The sequence below is a fragment of the Muntiacus reevesi genome, chromosome 11 (genome assembly GCF_963930625.1).
Source record: "Muntiacus reevesi chromosome 11, mMunRee1.1, whole genome shotgun sequence".
Taxonomy (NCBI): domain Eukaryota; kingdom Metazoa; phylum Chordata; class Mammalia; order Artiodactyla; family Cervidae; genus Muntiacus; species Muntiacus reevesi.
In genome coordinates this window covers 27,025,219-27,052,162 of record NC_089259.1, presented here as the reverse complement: position 1 = coordinate 27,052,162, position 26,944 = coordinate 27,025,219, and the positions used below count along the sequence as shown (strand labels likewise).

Below are 26,944 nucleotides of genomic sequence, written 5' to 3'. Positions count from 1 at the left end.
TCTTCTGACAGAATAGAATATACTGTTCCAGGGAAAAATTGCTTCTGTGCTACTTTGTATTTTCATTATTGTGTCCTAGGACTATGTTAATTTGGTGCTAATTTTACATTTATTCTCAGAGGAGTAAGTCAGAATTTAAATATGCTGTTTTATTTTATCACTTAAGTTATTTGAAAGATTTGATGTAATTGAGTTTTCCCATAAAGGTTATTGATAAAATATGTGGTTAAGAATCAGTTACCTACTTAAACTAGTAAAACTTTAAATAATTTATCACCAAATTTATATTTTCCCTTCAGATTTTACAGCAGAATATAGAAGGCATTGTTCTTTGTTTAGTCACTCAATCGTGTCCGACTCTTTTGTGACCCCATGGACTGTAGCCCGCCAGGCTCCTCAGTCCATGGGATTCTCCAGGCAAGAATACTGGAGTGGGTTGCATTTCCTTCTCCAGGAATCTTTCCAATCCACGGATCGAACCTGAGTTTCTTGCGTGTCCTGCATTGGCAGGGAGATTCTTTACTGCTGAGCCACCAGGGAAGCCCCATAGACGACATCAAGTAGCCTAGAAAGAGGAAATCTCCATAGAGGTCAGGACCATCAGTATAATTTTAGCAATCAGAAATGGGTGCACAATTATATACATTTCAGGATTTTACCCGACAATATGAAAGACTTATTTTTGGATGCACTAAAAAAAATAGCAAAAATCAGCAGTGGGGACTCTAAGAGAAGAAGCATAACTCATTAGAGAGAGAAGCTTTCAGATTTCATGTTTGTTAGAGGCACCATTCCTTGTATATAATAAAATACTATGTTTTCAGTGCTGAATGTAGGAATGACTACAATACATTTCTTACATGCTGATGCATTTAGGCATTTTAGTAAATTCAGTATTTTTACTGCAGCCCACAGGGACCAAAACCTACAGAAAGCCACTGAATGGAAAGATATATGATAGAATGCTTCTGCTACTGGCATTTTCCTCTTCAGATATTTACCTCTGTCCAACATTTACATGTTCATAAGTTCTCTTAGAACTGGCCAAGCTATAAAGGGCATAAATATTAAGAATAACATGGAATTTTAATTTTAATGCTTTTTTGAAGCTAGCTGATGTTTGCTAAAAAATTTTTAATTAAAAAATGTATTATTGAGAATTCACAAACTAAGTATAAAAGGAATTTTTAAAATTAAACTATCAAAGGATAGCTTTTGTTAGTTTCTATCATTTATACTTTTGAGGCTATTAAAGCTTAAAAGAGCACTAAAATAGTTTTGTTTTTAAAAAATAATATGGAGCAGACACCAGGCGGTGATTCAGAAGGCCTTGATTCTAGTCTTTGTTTACATATTTGACCAATTTTTAAAAATGTTTTCACAACCTTTGACTTATGTTTAAACTTTGTCTTCACATTCCAGGGGTGAAAGAAAGCCAAAAATAGATCTTTTCAGGACCTGTGTTGCTGCTATTCCTCGACTGCTTCCTGATGGGATGTCAAAACTTGAACTTATTGACCTGCTGGCGAGGTAGGTGAGGACTGTGGTGGGCATTATTTGACCAAAATTGATTTTAATCCTTTGTCATGATTCCTAAAAGAATGATCATTAAAAAATGGACATTTAGTAATTCTCTGTACTGTCTAGCATGCCCAGGAAGAGTAAAGAAATGTTTTTGGTTTGGGTGTTTTTTTTTAATTCCCATGCTCAAGAGGTTTAAAATACCATATAGAAGCAAGGACATAAGCACATAAAGTAAGTAGTAATCTAAAGCCTGAACCTCTGCAAATTAATGGCACACAAAATATGTGATACCTGACATCAGAGGGTAGGAGGATTACCGTGGTCTGGGGATGTCAGCAGGTGATTCCTAGAAGATGGTGGAACTTGAGCTGCCCTTGAAGGAAAGACAGAATCAGAAATGCAGAAGGAGTGACGTGAGGACAAGGACAGAGGCGAGACCAGGATATGAGATGAATCTGACCAGTAAAAAGTTCATTCAGGATCTGATTCTCAGTCTGAGACCCACACCTCTGGAGGGCCAAGAAACAGGGATCCCACGATAAGTTTTATACTTAAGAAAGCTTCCAAAATCCATACGTTTATTCCTCACCATCCTCTATAAGAATGCATAGTCCAGCTTGAACCTCAGGTTAATTTGCTTTGAATGAAATGATATTATTGTAGTTAAGTAAGCTTGATTTTTCTCATGTTGATCTGAAGTTCTGGTTGACAGTTACACATGTCTTTAATTTAAAAATCATAAGTTTATGGTAGCAATAACCCTATATGCAAAACAGAAAAAGAGACACAGAAGTACAGAACAGACTTTTGAACTCTGGGGGAGAACGTGAGGGTGGGATGTTTTGAAAGAACAGCATGTATATTATCTATGGTAAAACAGACCACCAGCCCAGGTGGGATGCATGAGTCAAGTGCTCGGGCCTGGTGCACTGGGAGGACCCTGAGGAGTCGGGTGGAGAGGGAGGTGGGAGGGGGGATCGGGATGGGGAATACGTGTAACTATATGGCTGATTCATGTCAATGTATGACAAAACCCACTGAAATGTTGTGAAGTGATTGGCCTCCAACTAATAAAATAATATTTAAAAAAATAAAAAAAAATAAATAAAAAATAAAAATAAAAATCATAAGTTACTTATAACCTGAAAACATTTGGAAGGCAAAATCATTAAAAACAGGGTATGTGGAGAGGGTGGAAGAAAGTAGAAAAAAAATCATCATGTTTTGATAATAGAGAAGAAAAAGGAGTTTGGAAACCCCATGATAAAAAGAAATAGAAATAAGACTGGAGAGACATATTTTCAACTAATCTTTACTACTAGCTGAGGTGTTTGGACTTGTGGAGAATAACATGATAAAAGAAAGTGTCATTTCCAGCTGGTTAATCTGATTAATGGTGGAAAGCCCAGAGAAGGATAACAGATATTGATGCTGATTGGATTAAAGATGTATTATGCATAACCTTATTTATCCACGGGGCTTCCCTGATGGCTCAGATGGCAAACAGTCTGCCTACAATGTGGGAGACCCAGGCTCAATCCCTGGGTTGGGAAGAACTCCTGGACAAGGGAATGGCAACCCACTCCAGTATTCTTGCCTGGCAAATCCCATGGACAAGAGGAGCCTGGCGGGCTGTAGTCCATAGGGTTGCAAAGAGTCAAACACGACAGAACAGCTAAGCATGTGGGCACAGAAGGTGGATTCCCAGTGAATGATGAACATGGTGATTTGGAGGTGGGAGGAGCCAAGGAAGAAAGAGACCAAGATACGGTAAAGGACCATCCAGGCTAATAAGGAGTCTCTCCCAGAGTGATGGCAAAGAATGACAGTAAAGAAAAGCTGTGAGACAAGTGCCAAAGTCACCCCAAAATGTAGAGGCGCAGCCTGTCCATTTGCCATAGACAGCAGTGGGGAGGGTGGTGTGACCAGAAGACCAGTGTTAGTATTTCCACAAAAGAGCGGTGCTGAGTGAGAGGGCTTCAGGGGCAGTGTGGAATCAGGGGACAAAAGACTGCTCTCCATGGCCACTCAGGTTCAACTGAACTTGTGTCTGACTCTTTGTGACCTCATGAACTGTAGCCCGTCAGGCTCCTCTGTCCAAGAGAATGAGGAGCCAGCATCTTGAAAGTTTTGGGGGAGGTGCCCCGAAATAAGAGCAATACTGATTCCCTTGGGAAATCTTGAATTTTGCTTCTCTGCTTTGTCATTTGACTAGCCAAGTGATCTAGACAAAACTATTTAACCCCTTAGCCTGTCTTTTCTCACAAGCCTGTTGAGAGGCCTGAAAGACAGAAGACCTGGCAGCACTTGGTTAATCTGAAAGAAAATGTCAACAGGGTAAAAACAGTTATCAGTTAAAGTGAAATAGAAGCAAAGTTCACTTATTTCAGTGACTTTCTAATTGGTGATGATTATATAACTAAGCCCTTTGACATGCTAAGTTTTTAAATGTCATGCAGCCTTTTGGTAACATCTCTAGTGCTCTTTAGCTGTAAATCTGAGTGGGAGACTCTTACCTCTGGAATCACCTTGATAGCCCCCTCCAAAGGCGCCTGGGCCTGCAGACCCTCTGTGCCTGGCATGTCAGGAGGGAATTCTGTCAAATGTGGTTGGAATGACAGTGCTATTTATAGTGTATCGTGTTTATTATTGTGTACATTCTTACAAAGCCCAAAGCAATGGGTCCTGTTTTTATGAGCGGAAAGAACAAATAAATATTCTTGAGAGTTCAAGTCTCAGGGCAAAGTCGAGAAGAGGACTGGACTTATATGGGAAGCCTGTGAAGAGGCCTTTTTCATAAGCTTCAGAAGAAGCTGGAGGCCATTCTCTCAGGGGAAGGATAACTCAGAGAGCTGGTCCTCACACTGGGTCCATTAACCTGTGAGAAAACGGTCTCCTTCAGCTCTCCAGAAGGTCACAGGACAGAAGTGAAGGAGCTGAAGAGCAGTTAATGTGAGTTCCAAACCTTCCCTCACTTTATTCCCCTACAATCCAGTCACATTTGGATTCAGTTGGCTTCTGACATGGTCTTGTCAAAAAGGTGTGAGCCCTTTAAATTCAGACAGTCTCGTGGTCACATCCATGGTACATTTTTACCAGAGAAAAACTTCGTTTGCTTCATAATCGGCAAAATAAAACCAACTTTCATGCAGGCTCTGCTGCCTCTCACAGCTCAGTTCTCTGAATGAGTGTCAACTGAATATATATACTGATACGGTGTGAAAGTTGTGTTAGGTTTTATTGGGGGCAAAGTAAGGGCTGTAGCCTGGGAGACAGCATTTCAGATAGCTCTGAGAAACTGCTCCAAAGAGGTCGGGGGAAGGCCAAGTATATATGTGATTTCAGTGAAGGGGAAATACATGACATCAAGCATATATTTTTTGCAGAAGGTTTCTGCTAGTCTCCTGAAGGCAGCTGCTATTCATGAGGAGCACATGTCACCATGATGGATTCTCGTGCTTTTCCAGATATGAGGAGATATAAGAATTAGGCTCATAAAATCTTCTCCTGAAAATATCTTACTGTCTGAAGGCCTGCTCTGCCAGTTTTTCCCAGAGCACAGTGTGCCTCATTCCTGATCTCCATCGTGAGCTCCTTTCAGAAGGTGTTGAAGGTCAGCAGCTGCAATGGCTCATAATTTGATCTTTGTAGAGGTAGATGGCAAGTGTCAGTTTTTAGTGACAGGAGTTTCAAGGATTTGTCCTCCAGAGGCTCCCTTCCCAGCAGTTCAAGGCAAAGTGAAAAGTGAAAGTGTTAGTTGCTCAGTCGTGTCCGACTCTTTGCAACTCCATGGGCTGTAGCCCGCCAGGCTCCTCTGTCCGTTAAATTCTCCAGGCCAGAATACTGGAATGGGTAGCCTTTCCTTTCTCCAGGGGATCTTCCCAACTTAGGGATCAAACTCGGGTCTCCTGCATTGCAGGTGGATTCTTTACTGTCTGAGCTACAAGCAAAGAAGGGGGAGCTTACTCTTCTCCTTGGCAATTGCCATCTTTTTTCTCTTTCACCTCCGGAATGTTGCCTGCTCTGCCCTTGACAACAGGAAGAACCTGTCCACCCAACAGTCCACAAGCTCCTTTGTCACTTCCTGTTGTAGCACTCTAGTTGCATTCAGGGTTTGCTGACTTTCCTTTCAAAAATATGAAATAGGCTTATGAGAATTAAACAATGCATACAAATCGCTTAACATCAGGGCTAAAACACAGTAAGCTCTGAGCAAATGTTAGTTATTATTTTTAGGTATCTTTAAATCTGAATAACATACTATGCCACGATGTACAGTGCAGTTTCATATACATGATGTTAGGAAAGTGGGCAAACATTCATTCCTATTTTCAGACAAGGAGCTTGAATTTCAGAAGAGTAAAAGTCAGTTGCTCAAATTTATAGAGTTTTCCTGAAATGGAATGGAAGTGACAGATGTCATTGGTTTTATGCAAAATGACAAACACATTTTATGCAGTGTTTCTTTTCAGTTGGTAGAACTTTGAGGTCATGCATTCACAGTTCCACAATCTTTGGTGGTATCCGAAAAATACTTATAATTTAGCATTCATTGTTGGTTCTTTAGCCTGTGTGTATATAGCAGAGGGTGGCTGTTTTGAGTAGCCAGGTGAGAACTATAGACTGAATCACATACTGCCTCAATAAACCACTTAATCATTTTTTTTTTTTACTTTATAGTTTTATCTTACTATTTTTTAACTTTTTATTTTGTACTGGGGTATAGCCAATTATGGAGAAGGAAATGGCAACTCACTCCAGTATTCTTGCCTGGGAAATCCCATGGACAGAGGAGCCTGGCAGGCTGCAGTCTATGGGATCGCAAAGAGTCAGACATGACTTGGCAACTAAACAATATAGCCAATAAACAGACAATGTTTGTGACAGTTTCAGATGAACAGTGAAGAGACTCAACCACACGTTACATGTATTATACATGTCTCCATTCTCCCTTGAGCCCCCCTCCAGTACAGACTGCCACATAACATTGACCAGAGTTCCCAGGCCTACACAGTAGGTCCTTGTTAGACCACTTCATCTTATTTCTGCATTTTAATTGAGATGTAGTTCAAAGCACTGTAAATAGTGGAAGCTCGTTCTCTTAACACCTTAGAGAGGAAATTTCCACTGCTTCTGGTGTGAACATTGCAGAGGTTAACAGTCCACTTGTCAGCACGTGTCGCTCCTCTTAGCAACCCTTGTCTTTCTCTGGGCTTTCCCTTCACAACCAGTTCTTCCCCTTCTGCCCTTGGTGATGTTGTAGACCAGCCAGTCCCTCACATGCCTGATAACCTTTGGTCAGTCCTGCCAGAGTTGAAAGGAGGCTGTCTTTCCTAATGGAGCTTTTCTTCTGGGTGTAGTTTGTGAATTTGCAATCACTCCCAGTGCACCGCCAGCAGCAAAACTCTTCAAAGCGACTGAGCCGACTCCACCTGAAGTGGAGCTCACCTTTATGAAAGTATTTTTGGTTCAGTTGTTTGTCTGGTCTGACCAACGAAGAAGGTGGCCTTGCTCAGGCTCTGGGGTTTCCCCACTTTACCCACATCCTTACTCAGCGTAAGTGCCCCAGTGCTCGTACTACGCCCCTGACCTGGATCACTCCAGGCAGGGCCTCGGGACCATTGGCCATGGCCACCTGTTGAATCAGGACACTCTGGTCCCTGCACCCCATGCCAGCTGCCAATGGAGGGGGGACGAGGGGATGGCACATGCAGTTGATGTTGGCAGTAGCAGTTTTTTGGGTGTGCTTGACTCTTGTATTATGGTGGAGTCCTTTCAAGCCCTGTTGGTGGTCTTGTGTGGAACCATATACCCGTGACCCCATTTTCAGCTCCTGGAAACCAGATCAGCTTCTTAGAAATTTTCCCTCAGGTCCCCCAAGCTGGTCAGACTTCCTGAGTTGCCTTCTCTAAACATCTCTCTTCTCTCTCAGTTGCAGCCTCCGGATTCTCACAGGACTGTCATTTATGTAATCACAGGTGTTTATGTTACAGGCAAGAACCCGTCCTTTTCTGGTTTCTCAGTGGGATGGCCCTGCCGGGGTTTGGGGCGCCCTCTCCTCGGCCGCTCCTCACTCACTAGACCAGGAGGCTGCAAGTAGAGGAGCCTTCCGGCACCTCCTGCATCCTCAGGATGGCTGAGCATCTTTCTCGTTTACCTCTGAGTCTTCTTTTCCTTTTGAGTTAGCTAAAATCTTTTCCCCACTTTCTCTTTTATAATATTCAATCCCATGTGCTTCACAAGATGATGCTGTGATTATCTGGTTGAAAATCTAACAGAAGTGAAAATGAGAAAGTTCTGGGTGGAAGCAGCAACAGTTGTATGTGATCACGCAGCTCCATACTCAGACTCTCCAAGGAACGGCACGGGGTGCAGGGGTGGGGGGACCCCAACCCTTCTCGCAACTTCTTCCTGTTCTCTCTCACCTACTGCCACTCAGTCTTGCCTTGATGCGTTATTTTCACCCCATCTCAGTTCCGTGACACTGGACCTTTTTCTTCCACAAACATTCCACTTCTGTTATCAACTGGGCCTTTTATTCCCAAAGCTCTCTCCCCTCCCTGGTCCTGTCTGTCCATACTCCAGGAACGTTTTTGAGTGTTTTCACCAGTCAAGCATGTGAATACCGTTATTTCAAGAGCAGTGGCCACCAAAAATAGCAAGGGCTGCACCAACTTCAGGCTCTCAGAGTCCTTATTATGATCCCACACTGTCAGTTTAAAGTGAAGACAGATTCCAGATTGCAAATTGTGGATGATGACAAAGTGAGATGAAGAGTACAGTGAGTCTCATGGGAAATCAGAAAGTACTGGAACTTCTTAAAAGGTTCATCTAAATGGACCATGCCGTGGCTTTTTTCTTGACTTTGACTCTAAAGAAATGTGCTTACCTGATTTCTTATATATAATAAAATAGCACAAACTGATTGGTTTCTATAACAGAAATGGACTGAAATACAAAGGAAGTTTGTGTTGTCCTGCCTTAGTCCTTAATTAGAAGCCCCAGGTTTAAGACCTCTGTGTGTTCTTTTAGCAACTGTGATCTGCTTGATAATTGCACACTTAATAGCAAGTCTGCCCTAAAGAATTAGCTTTTCCTTCTCAGCATCTTTGTAGAACTTGACTTGCTTTTAGAACAGAAAATACATCTTTCCTTCTTATGGATGAGCTCTCACCTGGTTATCTGGTCAAATTTGGACCAATTTGTGTGCTTCATGTTCTAAAGCAGCGGTCCCCAATTTTTTTGGCACCAGGGATCAGTTTCATGGAAGACAATTTTTCCACAGACGAGGCAGTGGGCAGGGGGTGGTTTCAGGATGAATCAAGCTCATTACATGTATTGTGCACTTTATTTCTATCATTATTACATCAGCACCACCTCAGATCATCAGGCATTAGATCCCGGAAGTTGGGGAACCCCTGCTCTAGAGAATAAGATGGATATTCCATATCAAGTTTTTGAACTACTCTCTATTCAAAAATATGTAACTGTTCCAGACCTGTTTTGTGGAGAAAGCTTTGGACTAAAAATGAGAAGTCCTGAGCTGGAATCCCGGACTTTGCGAAAGTTCCTTAACCACTCTGGTTCACAATTTCTTTTTCTATTGGTTGAGGATATTATGTTCTACTTAAAGGTAGCTGTTGACTCAGCCACCTTCTTCTTGAACACTCAACACTTCCAGGCTGCTGAGCCCTGAAAATTCTATATCCTAGGTATCTTCACTCTCCATCTCTCCCTTCCTCGCATCTTCTCTTCCTTGGGTCAGGCCCCCACCACCTGGTGCCTGAGTCACTCATGTAATGACCTCCCAGATGGTCTCTGCCCTCAGTCTTGTGACTTCTTCAAGGCACCCTCTGTATTCCTGCCTGACTTTTTTTTATCAGATGTGAGCCTCATCCTGTTCCTTCCCCCTGTAACTTTCAGAATCAGTTCATTTTCTTCCAGTAATAATAGCTCACACGTACCAGGTGCTCACATGTACTCTGTGCGTGGTGTGGTGCTCAACACTGTGTGTGAATCCTCTCAGAGAAGCTCACAGCAGGCTTATGAGATACAAGTACAGCTGTTATCCCAATCTTCCGATTGAGTCTCAGACGCTGAGAGGTTCAGCAACTAGCACATGGTCACATAGCTGTGCGTGACAGAGGCAAGACAGTGATCAGACGCTTAACCTCTTAGTGCTATGTCATCTCCTTGGATGGCCCACAGACCCTCTACCGAACTGCCCCTGTTCCCTCTCCAGGCCTGTCTCACGCCTTGCTCTAGCCAACACTCTACCCAGTAAACACAGCCAGTCTAAGGGCTGAATCTCAGGAGGGCCTCAAAAATGTGTGCGTATTAAGTAATTGAATGAATAAATCTATAAAGCGTGATGTTAGCTCTAATGCCACATACCAATGTTGAGATTTAATATTATTGTATTCTAGCTTAAATCACAAATACACTGTTATTTTTCAGTTGACAAACTCAAGATTTCTCAACTTTGGCATTATCAGCATTTTATTTTACATGAATTTTGATAGAAGCTTGCTTTCTTTTAATCAAAACACAGAAACTATCCTTATGCCATTCAGTGGGTGAATATTAAACTATGATATAGCCATAACATGGAATACTGATCATAGAATAAGCTGTTGAATATCAGCATTTTAGGCCAGATAATTCCTTGTGATAGGCATTGTCCTGTGCATTGTAGAGTGTTTAGCAGCATCCTTGGCTTCTACCTCTACACAGATACCAGGAGCACCCTCCCAAGTTGTGACAACCAGTAATGTCTCTAGTCATTGCCAAAAATCCCTTGGTTGAGGCAAAACCAGTTCAGGATAACTGACCTAACTTTTAATTGTTCATTTTCACTCAACTTCTGGATAAGTCCCTTAGTTTCTCCAGTACCATCTTGAAGAGTGGTAAGCTTTGATACTGTTATAGCTTATTTTATAGTCAGTAATATATTAAAAAGTATGTACAGCTAAATGCAACATGGTACCGTGGATTGCATTCTGAAACAGGAAGGACATTAATGGAAAACTGGTGAAATCTGAATAAAATCTGTATTTTAGTTAATAGCATCAAACCAATGTTAACATCTTAGTTCTAATCAACTGCCATGGTTACATAAGATGTGAACATTAGGGGAACTGAGTGAAAACTGTCATACTATATTAGGTGAGGGTAACCCATTTTCAGACACAGATAAAAGCAGAGCCTTACATGTGTTCCTTTATAGCTATAGAAGAAAAACTAATAAATGATGTCATTGTCTTTATTCATCTTACAGGCTCTCTATTCATATGGATGATGAACTGCGACATATTGCCCAAAATTCTCTTCAGGGTTTACTTGTTGACTTCTCAGACTGGAGGGAAGATGTCCTATTTGGCTTCACCAACTTCCTGCTTCGGGAAGTAAATGACATGCATCACACACTCCTTGATTCGTCCCTCAAGCTCCTGCTCCAGCTGCTCACCCAGTGGAAATTGGTCATACAAACACAAGGAAAAGTCTACGAACAGGCCAACAAAATCAGAAATGCAGAGGTAATTTTCACCCTCTTCCCATTAATTGATGTTCTTTTACAGAGTACGTATATATATAAGTGGCAGCCCAAAGAACCTTCAGGGTTCTTATTTTCAGCTACCTAGGAACTTTCTTTCAAGGGGTGACCCTGAGTTTTTCCATCTGCTTAAACTGTGACCAAGAAACTCAGGGCATGATTATGTCACATCAGGTTAGACTTATTAACAAGGCATTTATAAAGTAGAAATTGTTTTCTTTCAGAGAATTAGGTTTCAAAAACTGTTTGTAAGAGCAGATGACCATAGGGAAGAGATAATTGAGGTGAATGTGGATCTAGATATAGATGTGGAGATGGATCTAGGTATGGATATGTATCTAGATATGCATATAGATCTAGAGCTGCATATGGGTATGAATTAGGATTTAGAACTGGATATGAATGTGTGTACGAGTCTAGATATGGATATGAATCTAGAGCAGATATGGATATAGATATTGGTATGAGTCTAAGACATATGAATATAGAGGTGGAGTGGATTATAGAGGTAGATATGGATATGAATCTAGAGCATATATGGGTATAGATATGAATATGGATATAGGGTTAGATGTGGATATATAAAAGTTAGCTTCCCACCAGTTTCTTTTGTCCCTAGTCAGCCACAAATTAGTTGCTTTCTCCACTATCCAGAGAAGAAAGTAGTCTTGTGGTTTCTTTATTCTTTCATGCCTCGAAAATGAATGGTAAAAAAATAATGATAACATTTGAAGAGCATTCCTCATTTACACTGAGGAAGAGTGTAATCAGAGGAGAACCCAGGCAGCATGACTTGGCATTGGCAATGAGCCCATAGAGGAACTGTCTGACTGCAGAAGAGCTTAACTGAGGGTCTGAGGAATGTCAAGGCTCAGGAAGTAAGAGAATATTTAGATCCCAGATGGGCTGACCTCAGAGAGGAGTTTCAGGGCATTTCTCCTTCCTTGTGTCCTACACTCACCAAAAGATGACAAGGAAGAAAACAAGGGTTGCGTATGCTTATAAAAGGAAGCTTGAAATGAAGGTGGAATCTGCCCCATTGTCTGTTTGCTCTTGTTTTAGACTCACTTGGTTTGGGAACTTTCAGAACCCTTCTCGTTAACGTGCAAAACCCAGATTAAAAACTAACATGAAAACAGATCACCAAATCTGATTAGAATGTCAATGTTTGAAACTTCAATTTAATAGTAACTAAAGTAGAGAATTAACTATAGAGAATTTAAGTAAAACCAAATTAAGTCACTTGAAACATATAGGGTCATTTCAAATGGTGTGGATGGAAGCGGGTTTTATTCTTACTAATAGCCTTTGAAAAGGTATTCCTTTTTAGAACTACCAGAGGGTTGATGGTATTCCAAAGTTAGTAAGTGGTCTAAAAACAAAAAGGGGTCTGTGATATTTCATGAATAATAATGAATTTATAGACATGTCTGGTTCTGAGCCAATGTGATTTATGTTGGTATTACAAGGTCAGATGTGCCAGACGTACATAGAAGAGTGGCAACTTCTTCCACTGTTGTTTTCCTGAACACAGAATTTTTTTTTTCATTGCACGACAGCTAATTGCCAATGGCTCCAGCCATCGAATCCAGTCGGAGCGAGGTCCCCACTGCAGTGTACTCCATGCTGTGGAAGGTTTTGCCCTGGTTTTACTCTGCAGTTTCCAGGTGGCCACACGCAAACTGTCTGTTTTAATACTCAAGGAAATTCGAGCTTTATTTGTTGCCCTGGGTCAGCCTGAGGTATGGACTGTTTTTCTGAATTTTCCAATTCATATCTTTCAACAGTTTCAAAGTTTAAAAACTGTAAAGAATGCATTACTGTTTTATGTACTTTCATGTCACATGATGTCAACAAATAATTTTTGAAAGAGGATGGATTTTTAATTGTGAAATCGTACTCTTGATCTGCAGGAACTAAGTTATATATTCTGTGAGCAATAGAGTAGACCATTCCTGATTTTCTATGAGATGGTGCTTTGGGAAGAAGTGAATCTTATGATTCAGTAACAGAACATTTTCTTTCATAATGTTCAGTGTACATAGAATTAAGAAGTTGTTATTACATTTATAATAGAGAATGAACTTGAGAAAACAATGCATTCCATTTAGAATTAGCAAAGTATCAAACATCCTAGCTTACTGAAAGTTGTTTAATCTCAATAGTGGTACAAAAATGGCATCACAGGAAAACATGTCCTCGTGAGACAAGAGAAATGAGCTGATTAAGTAATTAATTAATTAATGATTGTCACCAGCCATTCTTCTGCACTTGATCAAGTGCTCTATGCCCTTGTTTAGGTTAAGGGCTAAAGTTAAGGTTCATTGCCTGTCGGCACATGTGGCCAAACCCTATCCATAAGTTGATGAAAGAAGGACATACTTCACATGCTTATTTAGAAAAATGCTACTTTCCATTTTCTTGTTTTTAATCACTAATCTTGGTTTCATGATCCTCAAAATGATCATTGTCTTTACAAAATATTTTCAGTGTATCCCAGTTCTTTCTGTTCACATTTCTACAGCAAGCTTTCTGATGTGTTTTAGGACATCTTTGGGATCTAGTGAATGGATTTTGATAAACCTTCATTAAGTTTTTATAGTAATAATGATAATTATTATTGTGAGGCTAATAATTACCTGAGAATAACCTCAGGTATAACCTCACAAGAACCTGAGAATCAATACTGTTTTTGTTTCCATTGCACAGATTCTTGGAGTGAGGTTTAGGGAGGTTAAATGCCTATACCTAAAATCAACAGCTAGGATGTGGCAGAGCTAGAATTGAAAGCCATGTTTATAAATGCCTCTAAAGCCCAGGTTCTTTGCTACTTCAGCAAGCTGTGTTAAGTATGCTTCTCATATGGTACTTTCTTTAACCAGCCACAGCTGGTCTTTTTGGTGTAAGTTTTTTTATTGAGATACAAGCAACATATAACTTTATTTGTTTCAAGTGTACAGCATTCCATAGTTGTTTATATTGTGAAATGTTCACCACAACAAGTAAATAACATCCATCACCACTCATGGTTACAGGATTTTTTTTTTCTTGTGGTAGATTTTAAGATCTTGTCTCTTAGCAACTTTAAAATTTGCGATATGTTATAGTTAACTCTCGTTGACATGCTGTATATTATATCTGTGTGACTTATTGATTTTATAGCCAGAAGTTTATACCTCTTTTATTCCTTTTCCCATTTTGCCACCCCTCCCCCAACCCCTGGGAACCAGTTAGTCTGTTCTCTGTATCTGTAAGCTTGGTTGTTTTTTTGTTTGTTTTTTTCAGCCACAACTTTTTTGAAATCATTCTCATTCATACCTGAGTATGAATGAGGACATTCCAAGTGAGGACATTCTGAAGCTTTCCTATAAGTGTTCTAAGTAAATGATTTGATATTTCTGAGCCTCTCTATGTTAAAGAATGGCAAATATACACATGTTCATGTGTATATGCACTATTCACGTAGAAGAATTTCCTGTAAGATGTTTTCTCTTGTGCCTTTTTCCAATTTGCTTCTTTTACCAAATAGCTGTGCCCAACATAGGGACCACAGAGAGGGTGCAGTCAGTCTCCAGTGCACTTTCTTTGGGACTGAAATTCAATCACAATCAACTGTTAATGTTGTTTTTGCAGATCAGTGACTTAAGTATGTGGCCTTATCATGGTCTGGCAAAGCATACTCTTGTGACTTTTGCATTCCTTAAAATTAATGATGACCTGAACACTTTAGCGAATAAGGTGTGATCCTGAGGTTTAGATTCCAGTCTCAATAACTGTATGTACATGAGTTTTTGAAATTGAAGTGTGTTTTCAGTACAAGGTCAAATTGTAGCTCAAATCTTCTTCCACTGAAACTTGTAAGACTAAACTCAGAACCACAGGGAGTTTTATACTCACTACCTTTCACACCTTGGCACTCACTTTTCTGTGAGAAAACCCTTATCACTACCTTGCAAGCTCTTCTGCTTCTTGTACTGGACAAAGGCAGTGGGGAGGGTGGAAGGGCTCATTTTCCCACAGAGAGTAATCTCCTCCCTTCTGTACAGGACGATGACAGACCTATGATTGATGTCATGGATCAGCTAAGTTCTTCCATCCTCGAAAGTTTTATTCATGTCGCAGTTTCGGATTCAGTAAGTACACATTTGATCCTGCTTGCTGATAATCCTTAAGTATAAGCTCTGGGCCTCTCTGGAAAAGAGATATGGAGGAAAAGCCATGTAGGGGCTTTATGTCAGGTTAATAAACTGACACAGATGTACTTAGGGAAACAAGACTTAGTTTTTTAGATACTAGCTCTGGAGACCTTCAGATAAATTTAAAAGAAAATTTGTGAGACTTCCCTCGTGGTCCAGTGGCTAAGACTCTGCGTTCCCAATGCAGGGGGCACAGATTGGATCCTGGTTGGGGAATTAGATCCCACATGCTGCAACTAAACCCTGACACAGCCAAATAAATAAAAACATTATTTAAAACAGAATTTGAGTCTAAGGAAGATAGATAAAAATTTTGCAAATTGAAACTTCTGAAATTGCTCAGGATCCTTTAAAAAAATTATTGGTTTTATTTATTACACTTAAAGCTCTATATAGCCTGTATTAGTATGGTGCTTTACAGCTTACAAGATGGTTTCACAGCTGTTCCCTTTTTTGAATAGAAACTCAAAAACGATGAGGACGTAGTTACACAGCATGTTAGGGCCTGAATTTGACCATATCTGGAATCTGAGCATAATAGAGCTTAACACATGCTGCTACACAAATACATTCTTTGTCTTATTTTATTTTTTTAAATTAATTCTTATTGGACAGTCTCTGTTTTAAAGAGCATATTGGCAACTTTTTAATTTCTGATCAAGTAGAAGGGAAATTGAAATGGATTTTAATTACTTGATTTTAAAAAATCAGTATAGCACAGTAATTAGACTTGGATTGATTTCAGTTAAATAACTGAAGGGAGGCAGAGTGGATCTGTAGAAATGACATTGCTGATGCCCCTTGTGTATTCCAGGCAAATAATTATAAATGAAAAGAAGCATATTTGACAAAGAGCTATAAATAAATATAAACGCTAAAGGCATTTGTGAGCTTTTCTAACTGAAATTGAACAGAGGTTCCTATTTTTAGCAGTCCTGTTCTAGCTTGTGGTTGTAATATTAACAGTAATTACTAAAACTAATGGAATTACTAAAACTATTAGCCAAGCAATGCAGACCTGAACAGTAGTAGAATAGTGCTACCTCCCTCGTGGCTCAGTGGTAAATAACTGCCTGCAGTGCAGGAGACCTGGGTTTGATCCCTCAGCTGGGAAGATTCCCTGGAGAAGGACATGGCAACCCACTCCAGTGTTCTTGCCTGGAGAATCCCATGGACAGAGCAGCCTGGTGAGCTACAGTCCAGGGGTTCACACACAGTCGGACACAACTTAGGGACTAAACAACAACCACCATCACCTCTTCGTTTAGAAATTCAGATTGCTTTTACACTGAATAAGACCATCAGGTGTTAATTGTTTTATATACTTATCTTCTTTACCTTCAGATCATATTCTGTTCACGTGATTTTGTTCTGTGTTTATCAGAATCTAAATCTTGAGCTGGGGTGACCAGGTCAGCGGGGATGCATGTAAAAGGATGCACAGAAAGGGGAGCAGAGGTGTGGGGGAAAACAGCGCCTGCTTTGTGCAAGGGCTTGACATCCCTCATCTCATGTCATTTACTTAAAAACTAGGTGAGGTCAGCACCGTCATTTCTGGGTCATAAGCTAAGCAGACAGAGACTCTGGGGTGATCAGAGGTGTTCCCAGGGCACTGGCGTTGGGCAGAGCTAGTGTTGGAGCCTTGAGTCTCAGGCTCTGAAGCGGAAGCCGTGCCTCTTCGACCCATTAACCATGGAGGCCCCTGGGCCACCCCTCTGCTCCATGGGAACTCAGAGACCCTACAGGTGAAATGGAGCACCTTACGTGCCCGACAGATATAACAGCAATTCTATCTCCTGGCCCAACAGCTAGATTATTTGAAACTTTCCTCAAGTTTAGTAGTCTGGACTTAAAAGAGAATGAAATACATGAAACTGTGTGTTATCAATATGTAAATATATATATGTATAGATATTAAATGTAGATACAGGTATCTTTTTGGCGCCAGTGGTAAAGAACCCACCTGCCAATGCAGGAGACATCAGAGACACCGGTTCGATCCCTGGGTTGGGAAGATCCCCAGGAGGAGGAAATGACACCTACTCCAGTATTCTTGCCTGGAGAATCCTAGGCAAGAGGAGGAGGAGCCTGGTGGGTTACAGTCCACAGGGTTGCACAGAGTCGGACAGGACCAAAGTGTTTTGCACACACGTAGCATGCCTCTTTCAAAGGGTTTTAGAATGTATTCTGGCTTGATACCATAGGACGAAAATAAGTAGGTATCTTAACCTCAAAAAAGCATCAGTAAAATGCCCTTTGTAAAAGGGATTGCATGTAGCCATCTCCCTAAGCCATAGGGAAGGTATTTCAGTCCAAGTAAAGACTCTTGAGAGTCCCTTGGACTGCAGGGAGATCCAACCAGTCCATCCTAAAGAAAATCAGTCCTAAATATTCATTGGAAGGCCTGATGTTGAAGCTGAAACTCCAATACTTTGGCCACCTAATGCGAAGAGCTGACTCATTTGAAAAGACCCCGATGCTGGGAAAGATTGAGGGCAGGAGGAGAAGGGGATGATAGAGAATGAGATGGTTGGATGGCATCACCGACTCAATGGACAAGAGTTTGGGTAAACTCTGGGAGTTAGTGATGGATAGGGAGGGCTGGCGTGTTGCAGTCCATGGGGTTGCAAAGAGTCAGACATAACTGAGCTGACTGACTTTTCAGCTAAACAAAAATCATGGCTTAAAAAAAAAAAAAACACTAATCACAGGGACTTACCTGTGGTCCAGTGGTCAGAACTCTTGAGTTTCCACTGGAGGGCACACAGGTTCAATCCCTGGTTGAGGAGCTAAGACTCCACATGCTGCAGGGCGCAGCAAAAAAAAAAAAAAAAAAAAAGCACTTAATTACAGAGGTAATAACACACAAATCTCAGAGATTAGTAAGTATTCAGAAGTGTAAATTGGCACATCTGTGGTTGAATTTTAACTAATGTCGTATATTTGCTTGACAAGTATTTAGTGGTCAGCCCCTGGGTACTATTGTGCGGGGCTCTGTGACTTTGAAACGTCACTTCTGCTACTCACATCCTCACGTAGGAATGACCATGGCCCAGGTCTGGCTTGGCGGGGAGGGCCATGGAAGGGGTGTTTTAGATTCCAAGCTGGGCCCGTGGCAGAGGTAGACGGGCAGAGCACTGTGGAGGCAGAGGCATTGGGCCAAGGCGAGGATGTGGACCTTGCAGCTCAGCGTCGCGTCCTCGCCTGCTTCTTCCACCTGCAGGCCACCTTACCCTTGACCCACAGCGTGGACCTGCAGTGGCTGGTGGAGTGGAACGCCGTCTTGGTCAACAGCCATTACGACGTGAAGAGCCCTTCCCACGTCTGGATTTTCGCCCAGTCTGTCAAGGACCCCTGGGTGCTCTGCCTCTTCAGCTTCCTCCGGCAGGAGAACCTGCCCAAGCACTGCCCCACCGCCCTCAGCTACGCCTGGCCCTACGCCTTCACGCGGCTGCAGTCCGTGATGCCCCTGGTGGACCCGAAGTAAGGGGCCCCTACGCTTCCCTATGTTCTGCTTGTTTTACCGTAATTTCCCCCTTTTACATTTTATATTAGAGATCAGGATAGAATCCTCTAGCTTCTGAACAGGGCTTTCTAGGTGGCTCTAGTGGTTAAGAACCCCAATGCCAATGCAGGAGACATAGAGTTTCTGAACATCCTACTACAGAATTCTTAGTGTTGAGTAAAAACAGGTTAAAAGTTCATGTCTGGAGCTAGTTTTTTCCCTCCCTTAATCATCAGTGTGATTATCTGACTGTAGAATCTAAGCCTCTTACTGGTTGAAAGGGTAGTAACTTCTAGTCAACTCTCCAACCAATAGAGACAATCCCTGTCCAAACAGACAGTCCTGGACAGTTAATTGTTCAACTCAGTTGGGGCCCTTCCCAGCATCTTTGTTGAATAAGTGATACCTTAAAATCCAGAACTTAGTTTTCCCTCTTGTTTTTGACTCCATATTTCTAGTAGCCCAATTAATGCCAAGAAAACCAGCACAGCCGGCAGTGGAGACAACTACGTTACGTTGTGGAGAAATTATCTTATTCTTTGTTTTGGAGTTGCAAAACCCAGTATTATGAGCCCAGGACACTTGCGAGCTTCCACCCCAGAAATAATGGCCACGACACCTGATGGTACAGTGAGCTACGATAACAAGGTGACATGACATGCTTCAGAAGAATTATTCTGTAAGGTTTTTTTTTAGCTTGTTTGTCTAGAGTTCACAGTGCACATTGCACTGTGCCTGCCATCTGGAGTATATGGGATCAGATTTTTCATCCTACACATTTCTAAATTCCATTGAGTGTTTGTGTGAATAATTTATTTCCCTCCCCTGACAAGTGGGAAACTGAAAATAAAAGGAAGTTAAGAAACTTGCTGAAAATCATAGAGTGACTTGTATTTCTATCAGTGCCCTGAGGTTTGGTGTCCCACATACCACATTTCTCTCACGCCTCACCGAGTATTCACCTTTAAACTGGGTCTTTGATTAAATTATCTTGTTAAAGATGCTTTTGTGGATTCACATAGTTGTTTTTTCAATTAATTGATTTTAATTGGAGGGTAATTACTTTACAGTATTGTGATGGTTTTTGTCATACATCAGCATGAATTGGCCACAAGTATACATGTGTCCTCCCCCCATCCTGAACCCCCACCACCACCTCCCTCCCACCCTATCCCTCTGGGTTGTCCCAGAGCTCCCACTTTGGGTGGCCTTCTTCATGCATTGAACTTGCACTGGTCATCTGTTTTACATATGGTAATGTACATGTTTCAATGCTGAGATCCCCTGTGGCTCAGTGGTTAAAAAAAAATAGTTTTGTGTTTGTTTGTTTTTTAAAGAAGACTGTTATAATAAGAATGTTCTTTAGATTTTGTGTTCCAGGTAAAAAATGCATTCATTGTGTTGTTTTTAAATTTACGTGTTTTTTCTTTTTTTCTTGAAATGATGGCAGTGCCTTGGGATGTGGTTCAGTACTTGAAAACTGTTATAATGGAATCATCATTTGGTTAAAGGAAGTCTCAGTTACCATGTTACCTCTTTTTCACTTTTCATCAACTTGTTTCAGGCCATAGGCACCCCGTCGGTGGGCGTTCTGTTAAAGCAGTTGGTGCCTTTGATGAGACTTGAGGGCATTGAGATCACAGAGTCCTTAGTTTTAGGATTTGGAAGGACAAATTCCCTTGTCTTCAGGTATGGTAATCTTGTTCTGAATTTGTATATACACCTGCTCTCATAGTTCCTGCTTCCAATTCAAGTTTGAGTTTGCATGTTGGCGTGTGCCTGGAGAGGCTGCAGGCTTTGCACAGTTCCCTTTATGCCCTCATGGGTTTTCATGCATGTGACATTGTGATTGCCTCAAATTTCATTTTCAGTCATTGCAACTCTGATTTTACCTTTCAGATGTTCTCTCATATACAGGCTTTGTTTTCGATAACTTTAAATGAAGTTTAAACTTTAAATGAAGTCAGTGTCAGTCTCCAGTTAGCTAGACTGTTCAGAGGCCATAACATCAAAATAGTGAGAGTCTGCTCATCAGCCACTCATACAACAGACTCTCAAAGGTTGAGCATCGACAGAATATTTTCAGGGGTGTTTGTGACATGTCACACATACTAGTCTTTCTATAAGATGATGTGTCTGCCTTAAGAGAACCGTCATGTCTCACTGTCTGGATTCCTCTAGTCCAATAACCATTTCATCTGAGGCAATGTCAAAGCATTTTCAAAGGGTCCTCATAAAATGTTAGTTTAGGCTGCCTCTCATAATTTTATTTGGCGATAAAAGCTTATAAGAACAAAAGAAAAATCTTAGGTTTTGATGTACATAGAAAATGGAAAGCTCCAAGCATCTGTGAGAAATTTATTGGAAAAATTAAGATTAACGAGACATTTTAGAAGCCACTGAAAAATATGTTACAGTATAGACTCGGATTTTATCCTTTAAAAATGTAACTGAGTTCTGACTACTTGAGTGCCAGTGAACCAGTGTTTTACTCCTTATTGATTGATTAGTTAAGATAATGCATCATATAGAAATACTATGAGAGGATAGTAAAAATGTCTTTCTTACCTAATGTCTTTCTCAAAGAACCTAAGGCTCTTTTGCACATCTTACCCTCTCAGTATTCCTAGGAACAGGAAAGATGATGCAGTTTACCATCCACCTGCATGCAGAAAAATTAATGTCTCAGTGCCCTCACTGGTAAAATTGTTACAATAAATAAAAATAAATTATATCTAATTTAAAAAAACTGGTATAATTGTAGAATCTATCTTACAGATTTATTGAGGGCATTAAGTGTAAAAATGTACATAGTAAATATTTCATAAAGGATTGCTATTAGATGAGGAGACTATTAGTGTTATTTAGTAACACTGATACTATTAGTGTTTTAATAACACCGACACTATTAGTGTTACTTCCATTTCTTTGATGGAGAAATTCTAGCATCTATATTGGAGGAATCTGGAATGAGATGCAGGATTTCTGTTTGTCAGGAGAGAATGCCATAGTTTACCTTCCTTGGATTTCCCTGTGTTTAATAACAGTACAAAATATTCTGCCAGAAAATACAAGATTTTTCAAACATGGAACAGATTATGGACAAAGTACCTAGCCACAGGATAGACCTCCTAAAGCTGTCTATTATGACAAAGCTGATTCATATCAATGTATGACAAAACCCACTGAAATGTTGTGAAGTAATTAGCCTCCAACTAATAAAAAAAAAAAAGAAGTTAGTTTCTAACGACGACAGCTGATTAGTGGGTATAAAGCTGAGAATTTGATAAAATAGGAACAGATGGAAGTATATACATGTGATATCAGACATGTATTGATATGGAAAAATTTGTTTACTTTTACTACACAAGAGAAAAGGTTTTGATGAGAACCTCAATATTCAAATACTTGTCAAAATGTGCATTCATCATCTAGCTCAAATAAAAGAATTTATCTCTGAAATTCCAAAAAGACTTCATTTTAAAATGAACTCTTAAGACAGTCCCCTGAGCACAGATTCCAAAAGTGGCACCATAGTCATCGCATCTGTTTCTTTTGCTCCAATTGAATTAAAAATTTTATTAATCTTCATTCCCACAGCTTGTGAGAAAGTGCTTTGAATTTAGTAAGCACTTACAAAAACATTGTTGACTTAATTGTTCAGGTAGGGGGTTTTGCCTAGAGTCTCCAGAATATTAAATCAAAATCAACAAATGTGTAGTGAGTCCAAATTATATACATAGCACTGGGGTAAGACTGGTTATACAAAGTGCAGGCCGCTGCCTGTTCCTAGTTCACCACGTGACAGGGAAATGGAAAGGCGGGAGATTTTGATGTCAGAAGCAAAGTTTAAAAAGCAGATTTGGGGGGATTGAATGGCTATATATTGTGACAAAGTTGGTGTCAATTAATATTGAATTCTAAATGCTGACCCTTTCCATTCATAGAGAATTGGTAGAAGAACTTCATCCATTAATGAAAGAGGCTCTGGAACGAAGGCCCGAGGTAAGATTTTGAATTTGAATAATTAATGCCTTGGTTTATCTGGACAGTAGTGTGAATTTAAACCATACCCAGTGGTTTGCTGTCAAGAGTACGAACATAACGTCCTTTTAACAATGAATCTTACTATTTTAACGTTGGTTATTTTCATTATTTCTTTGAGTATTTGTACAATCTGGGTCCAACTTTAAAAGATTTTAAGTCCTAAGCTTGTGAAAGAAAAGGAACCTAAATAATCGTATATATGTTAAGATATTATAGTCTTTTTGCAAAAGTTTTAAGTTTGAATTTTGGTTTTTAGTCAGTGTGCTTTTTTTTTTTTTTTTACAAAGAGCTGAGAAACCAGGAACATCATTTGTTTCCTCTAGTATATAAAGCTCTTTCTTCAACATTGTCTTCCCTGAAGTGAACTCTGAAAAGGATAAACTTGCAATGTAGCAGAATAAGAAATTAAACAGAGTAAGACTGAAAGAGAAGCTTCCCATGTAGTAGATAAGATACAAGAAGTAGCCAAAGCTCTGCAGTTTGAGCAAGAACAGTGTTACCAGATTTGGTGCAATTATTCCTGTCCACAGTGTTTTTCCACTTTTTTCTGATGCTTTAGTTTTTCATCAGTGTCTGGGAACCTCCAGGAAATGAGGCTTATTGACTCTCAACATTTCCAGCTCAGATATTTACTGACCCACTTGTGATCTGTTTTTCTATAGCTTGTGATAACAAGCATTTCTCTAAGGATTAGGTAGAAAAAAAGTACTTTTTTGTCTTTTGTGTTTAGAAAATTAAAAATGACTAGATTACATCTTTCTTTTTTAAAGCAGAGTTGAAATTATTGTGTCCACATTCATAAGTGATATTACCTCTTTCTAAACAGAACAAAAAACGCCGAGAACGGCGAGACTTGTTAAGGCTACAACTGCTTCGAATTTTTGAACTTCTGGCTGATGCTGGTGTCATAAGTGACAGGTAGGAGGGAAATTATACTGAGCTGAACTCTGCTCATTAAACTGATGTGTTTGCCTGTTTTTTTTCCCTCTTTTCTTTTTTTCTTATTTTTATTGAGGTATAGCTGATTTACAATGTTGTTAATTCCTATTATATAGTGAAATGATTTGGTTGTATATACTTCATTGTATAGTGAAGTGATACATATATATATGTATACATACACACACATTCTTTTTCTTAATATTATTTTCCATTATGGTTTATCAAAGGATTTTTTAAATTGGAGGATAATTGCTTTACAATGTTGTGTTAGTTTCTGCTATGTAATGAAGCGAATCAGCTCTACTATACATCTATCCCTTCTCCCTTGAGCCTCCCACCCCTCCCACATCCCGTCCGTCTCAGTCATCACAGAGCACCAAGCTCAGCCCCCTGTGCTATATACAGCAGCTTCCCACTGGCTAGTCTTTACTTTATATATATATATTTGTATGTACACACACACACATGACTTTTAACTTTTACTTAGAAAAGTTCCAAGGAGCTTGTTTTTTTCATATACACTGCGTGTACATCAAGAACAAATTTAGCGTGTGAGTTCTGACAGTGAACCTTATTTTCTGTGAAGCATATACTACTTTGACATCAAGACCAATCATCTAAAAGTTTCGTTTCCTTTTGTTCCAGCACAAATGGAGCCTTAGAACGGGACACTTTAGCCCTTGGAGCTTTGTTCTTAGAATACGTGGACCTGACCCGCATGCTCTTAGAAGCTGAAAATGATAAAGAAGTGGAAATTCTTAAAGATATCCGGGCACATTTTAGTGCCATGGTTGCCAACTTGATTCAGCGTGTTCCAGGTACAGCGACGCATCACTGCAGATTACCTTTCATGCTTGAAGTGTCATTTGTGTTCCTCATTACTGTGTTTTCCTCTTTGAACCTACTGGCCTGTGTGCAGGTCTGGGATGGGACCATTTATTTGTTTGGAAATACTTGACGATACGCTTGAAGATTGTGGGCATGCAGCGCAGAGTTGGAATGGGAACAATAGTAATTGCATTTGGCTTTGTGCTCATGATTATTTCTATTCTTTGTTTTGGTTCCCATCTGAAAATGAACCTGTGTGATTTCTATAGGAAAAAAGTAATTCAAAGGGAACATTCACAGGGGCTTCATTTTTTTCATTCTCACTCTGCTTATCTGTGAACATATAATCTCAGCAATATTTCTGCTCTTGATCCTATCCAATCCACATATTATATAGAATTCTATATATGTTAATAAATTATATTATTATTATATTAATATTATAATTATAATAATGTGATTATATTATATTATTTTTTTCTAGAACAAAGTGAGTCTGAAGCATTTTCATCTAATAGAAACAAAAGAGAATAAAAATAGTTTGGTGTAAAAATAGATTACTGTAATTAAAATTTTGTGACATAATTATAAAAAGCTGAAAGTCATCTATTTCTGCTTTTTCATTATGATTTAACTTTATAATGTTGTAAAACTTGATTACCAATTCTCCTCATTTTTAATGACCCTAAATTATGGTTTGAGTTAACTTCCTCGGTTAAGGAATTTTTGTTTGAAATAGACAGTGTGTACATTGTATTTACAGTTCTTCCTAAAGACACAGCAGCAGTTAAGAGAACATTTAATATGTAAGGAGTAGCTGAGTGGAAGGTGTTGCAGTTTTTCTATACATTACTTAGAAAACAGTGTCTGGGAATCCATTTTCTATCTTCCTGTTCTGAGACAAGATGCTGTTGACTGACACATTAGGAGAGGAAAGAAAAATAGGCTTGACTTTTTAAATCTATGTTTCATTACCTAAAGAAATCTTGAGTTAGAAAATGAATTTACTTCTTTCCCCAAAACTTAAGAATCATGCGTAATAGCAATGTCAACTGTATTCACTGTATTTTTTCAGTGTAGTAGACTCTTAGCCTGTGTTTTCTCTCTAGTTCACCACCGAAGATTTCTCTTCCCCCAGCAAAGCCTGAGGCATCATCTTTTCATCTTATTTAGCCAGTGGGCAGGACCCTTCAGCATTATGTTCACTCCCCTGGATCGTTACAGTGACAGAAATCATCAAATTACAAGATACCAGTATTGTGCGTTAAAGGTAGGTCACCTTTGCCTCATGAATGACTTGTCAGATTGATGATCTCTTTCCTTAAACAACCATGCCTTACATAAGGGTAAAATAAATAATATGGTATGACATGATAAAGTACAAACACACATGCAAAAAAAATCAAGTCTATACACTTATATAAATACATAAACTCACTACACATTCTAAAATATCTGCACATGAACAAAATAGAGATCTCTGTATAACCATGTAAATATTCCAGTTTTGCTCATAGTTTCAAAATGCAGAACTTTTCCAAGATTCCATTTTTATCTAAAAATTTCTACTGTATGAAAACCTTAGTTTTTGCTTATTTTTCCCTGATAGCTCAGTTGGTAAAAAATCTGCCTGCAATGCAGAAGACCCTGGTTCAATTCTTGGGTCTGGAGGATCCAATGGCAAAGGGATAAGCTATCCACTCCAGTATTCTTGGGCTTCCCCTGTGGCTCAGCTGGTAAAGAATCTGCCTGCAATGCGGGAGACCTGGGTTTGATCTCTGGGCTGGGAAGATCCCCTGGAGAAGGGAAAGGCTACCCACTCCAGTATTCTGGCCTGGAGAATTCCATGGACTCTGTAGTCCATGGGGTTGCAAAGAGTCAGATGTAACTGACTTTCACTTTAACTTATCCTTTAAGTAGCTGCCTTGCCAATTAACTTCCAACTTAAAATGTATATGGATATAGATATATATCCTCATGTTTAAAACCTGTGAAGAGCCACATTCTCTTTTTAATCTCTTTCCATCCTAGAAGACTTACAGAAATAAGCTTCTACACTACCAGGGCTGTTGAAAATTTTCAGAACCATAATTCCTTACAGCTTAATTTCCTTTAGAAACTAATTGTATGTTGACTTTGTTATACATATCAGAAGTTGCTAACTGTCAAATTCACCTTTGCCTCAGTAGAGCTAATATAAGCCATGGCCCTGACAGTCATTTGGACCTATTGATTAGAGAGTAAATCAAGATCTTCCCTTCTCTGGATGGCTGAGTCCCTTTGCTATCCACCTGAAACTATCACAACATTGTTAATTGACTAGCTTAATATAAGATTAAAAGTTTTCAT

General features: G+C 39.7%; 1 protein-coding gene across 3 annotated transcripts in view; it reads left to right on the top strand.

The window, feature by feature from the left end:
* Positions 1–26,944, top strand: part of FRY (FRY microtubule binding protein) — a 329,088-nt gene that overhangs the window by 208,312 nt on the left and 93,832 nt on the right. For all 3 annotated transcript variants that reach the window (XM_065901750.1, XM_065901751.1, XM_065901752.1), the window contains exons 17-27: positions 1,423–1,530; positions 10,802–11,060; positions 12,637–12,819; positions 15,124–15,210; positions 18,497–18,756; positions 19,237–19,426; positions 20,343–20,467; positions 22,726–22,783; positions 23,652–23,743; positions 24,413–24,585; positions 25,705–25,865. In XM_065901750.1, the coding sequence (XP_065757822.1) occupies positions 1,423–1,530; positions 10,802–11,060; positions 12,637–12,819; positions 15,124–15,210; positions 18,497–18,756; positions 19,237–19,426; positions 20,343–20,467; positions 22,726–22,783; positions 23,652–23,743; positions 24,413–24,585; positions 25,705–25,865 (1,696 nt within the window). The remainder of the gene's footprint in view (positions 1–1,422; positions 1,531–10,801; positions 11,061–12,636; positions 12,820–15,123; positions 15,211–18,496; positions 18,757–19,236; positions 19,427–20,342; positions 20,468–22,725; positions 22,784–23,651; positions 23,744–24,412; positions 24,586–25,704; positions 25,866–26,944) is intronic.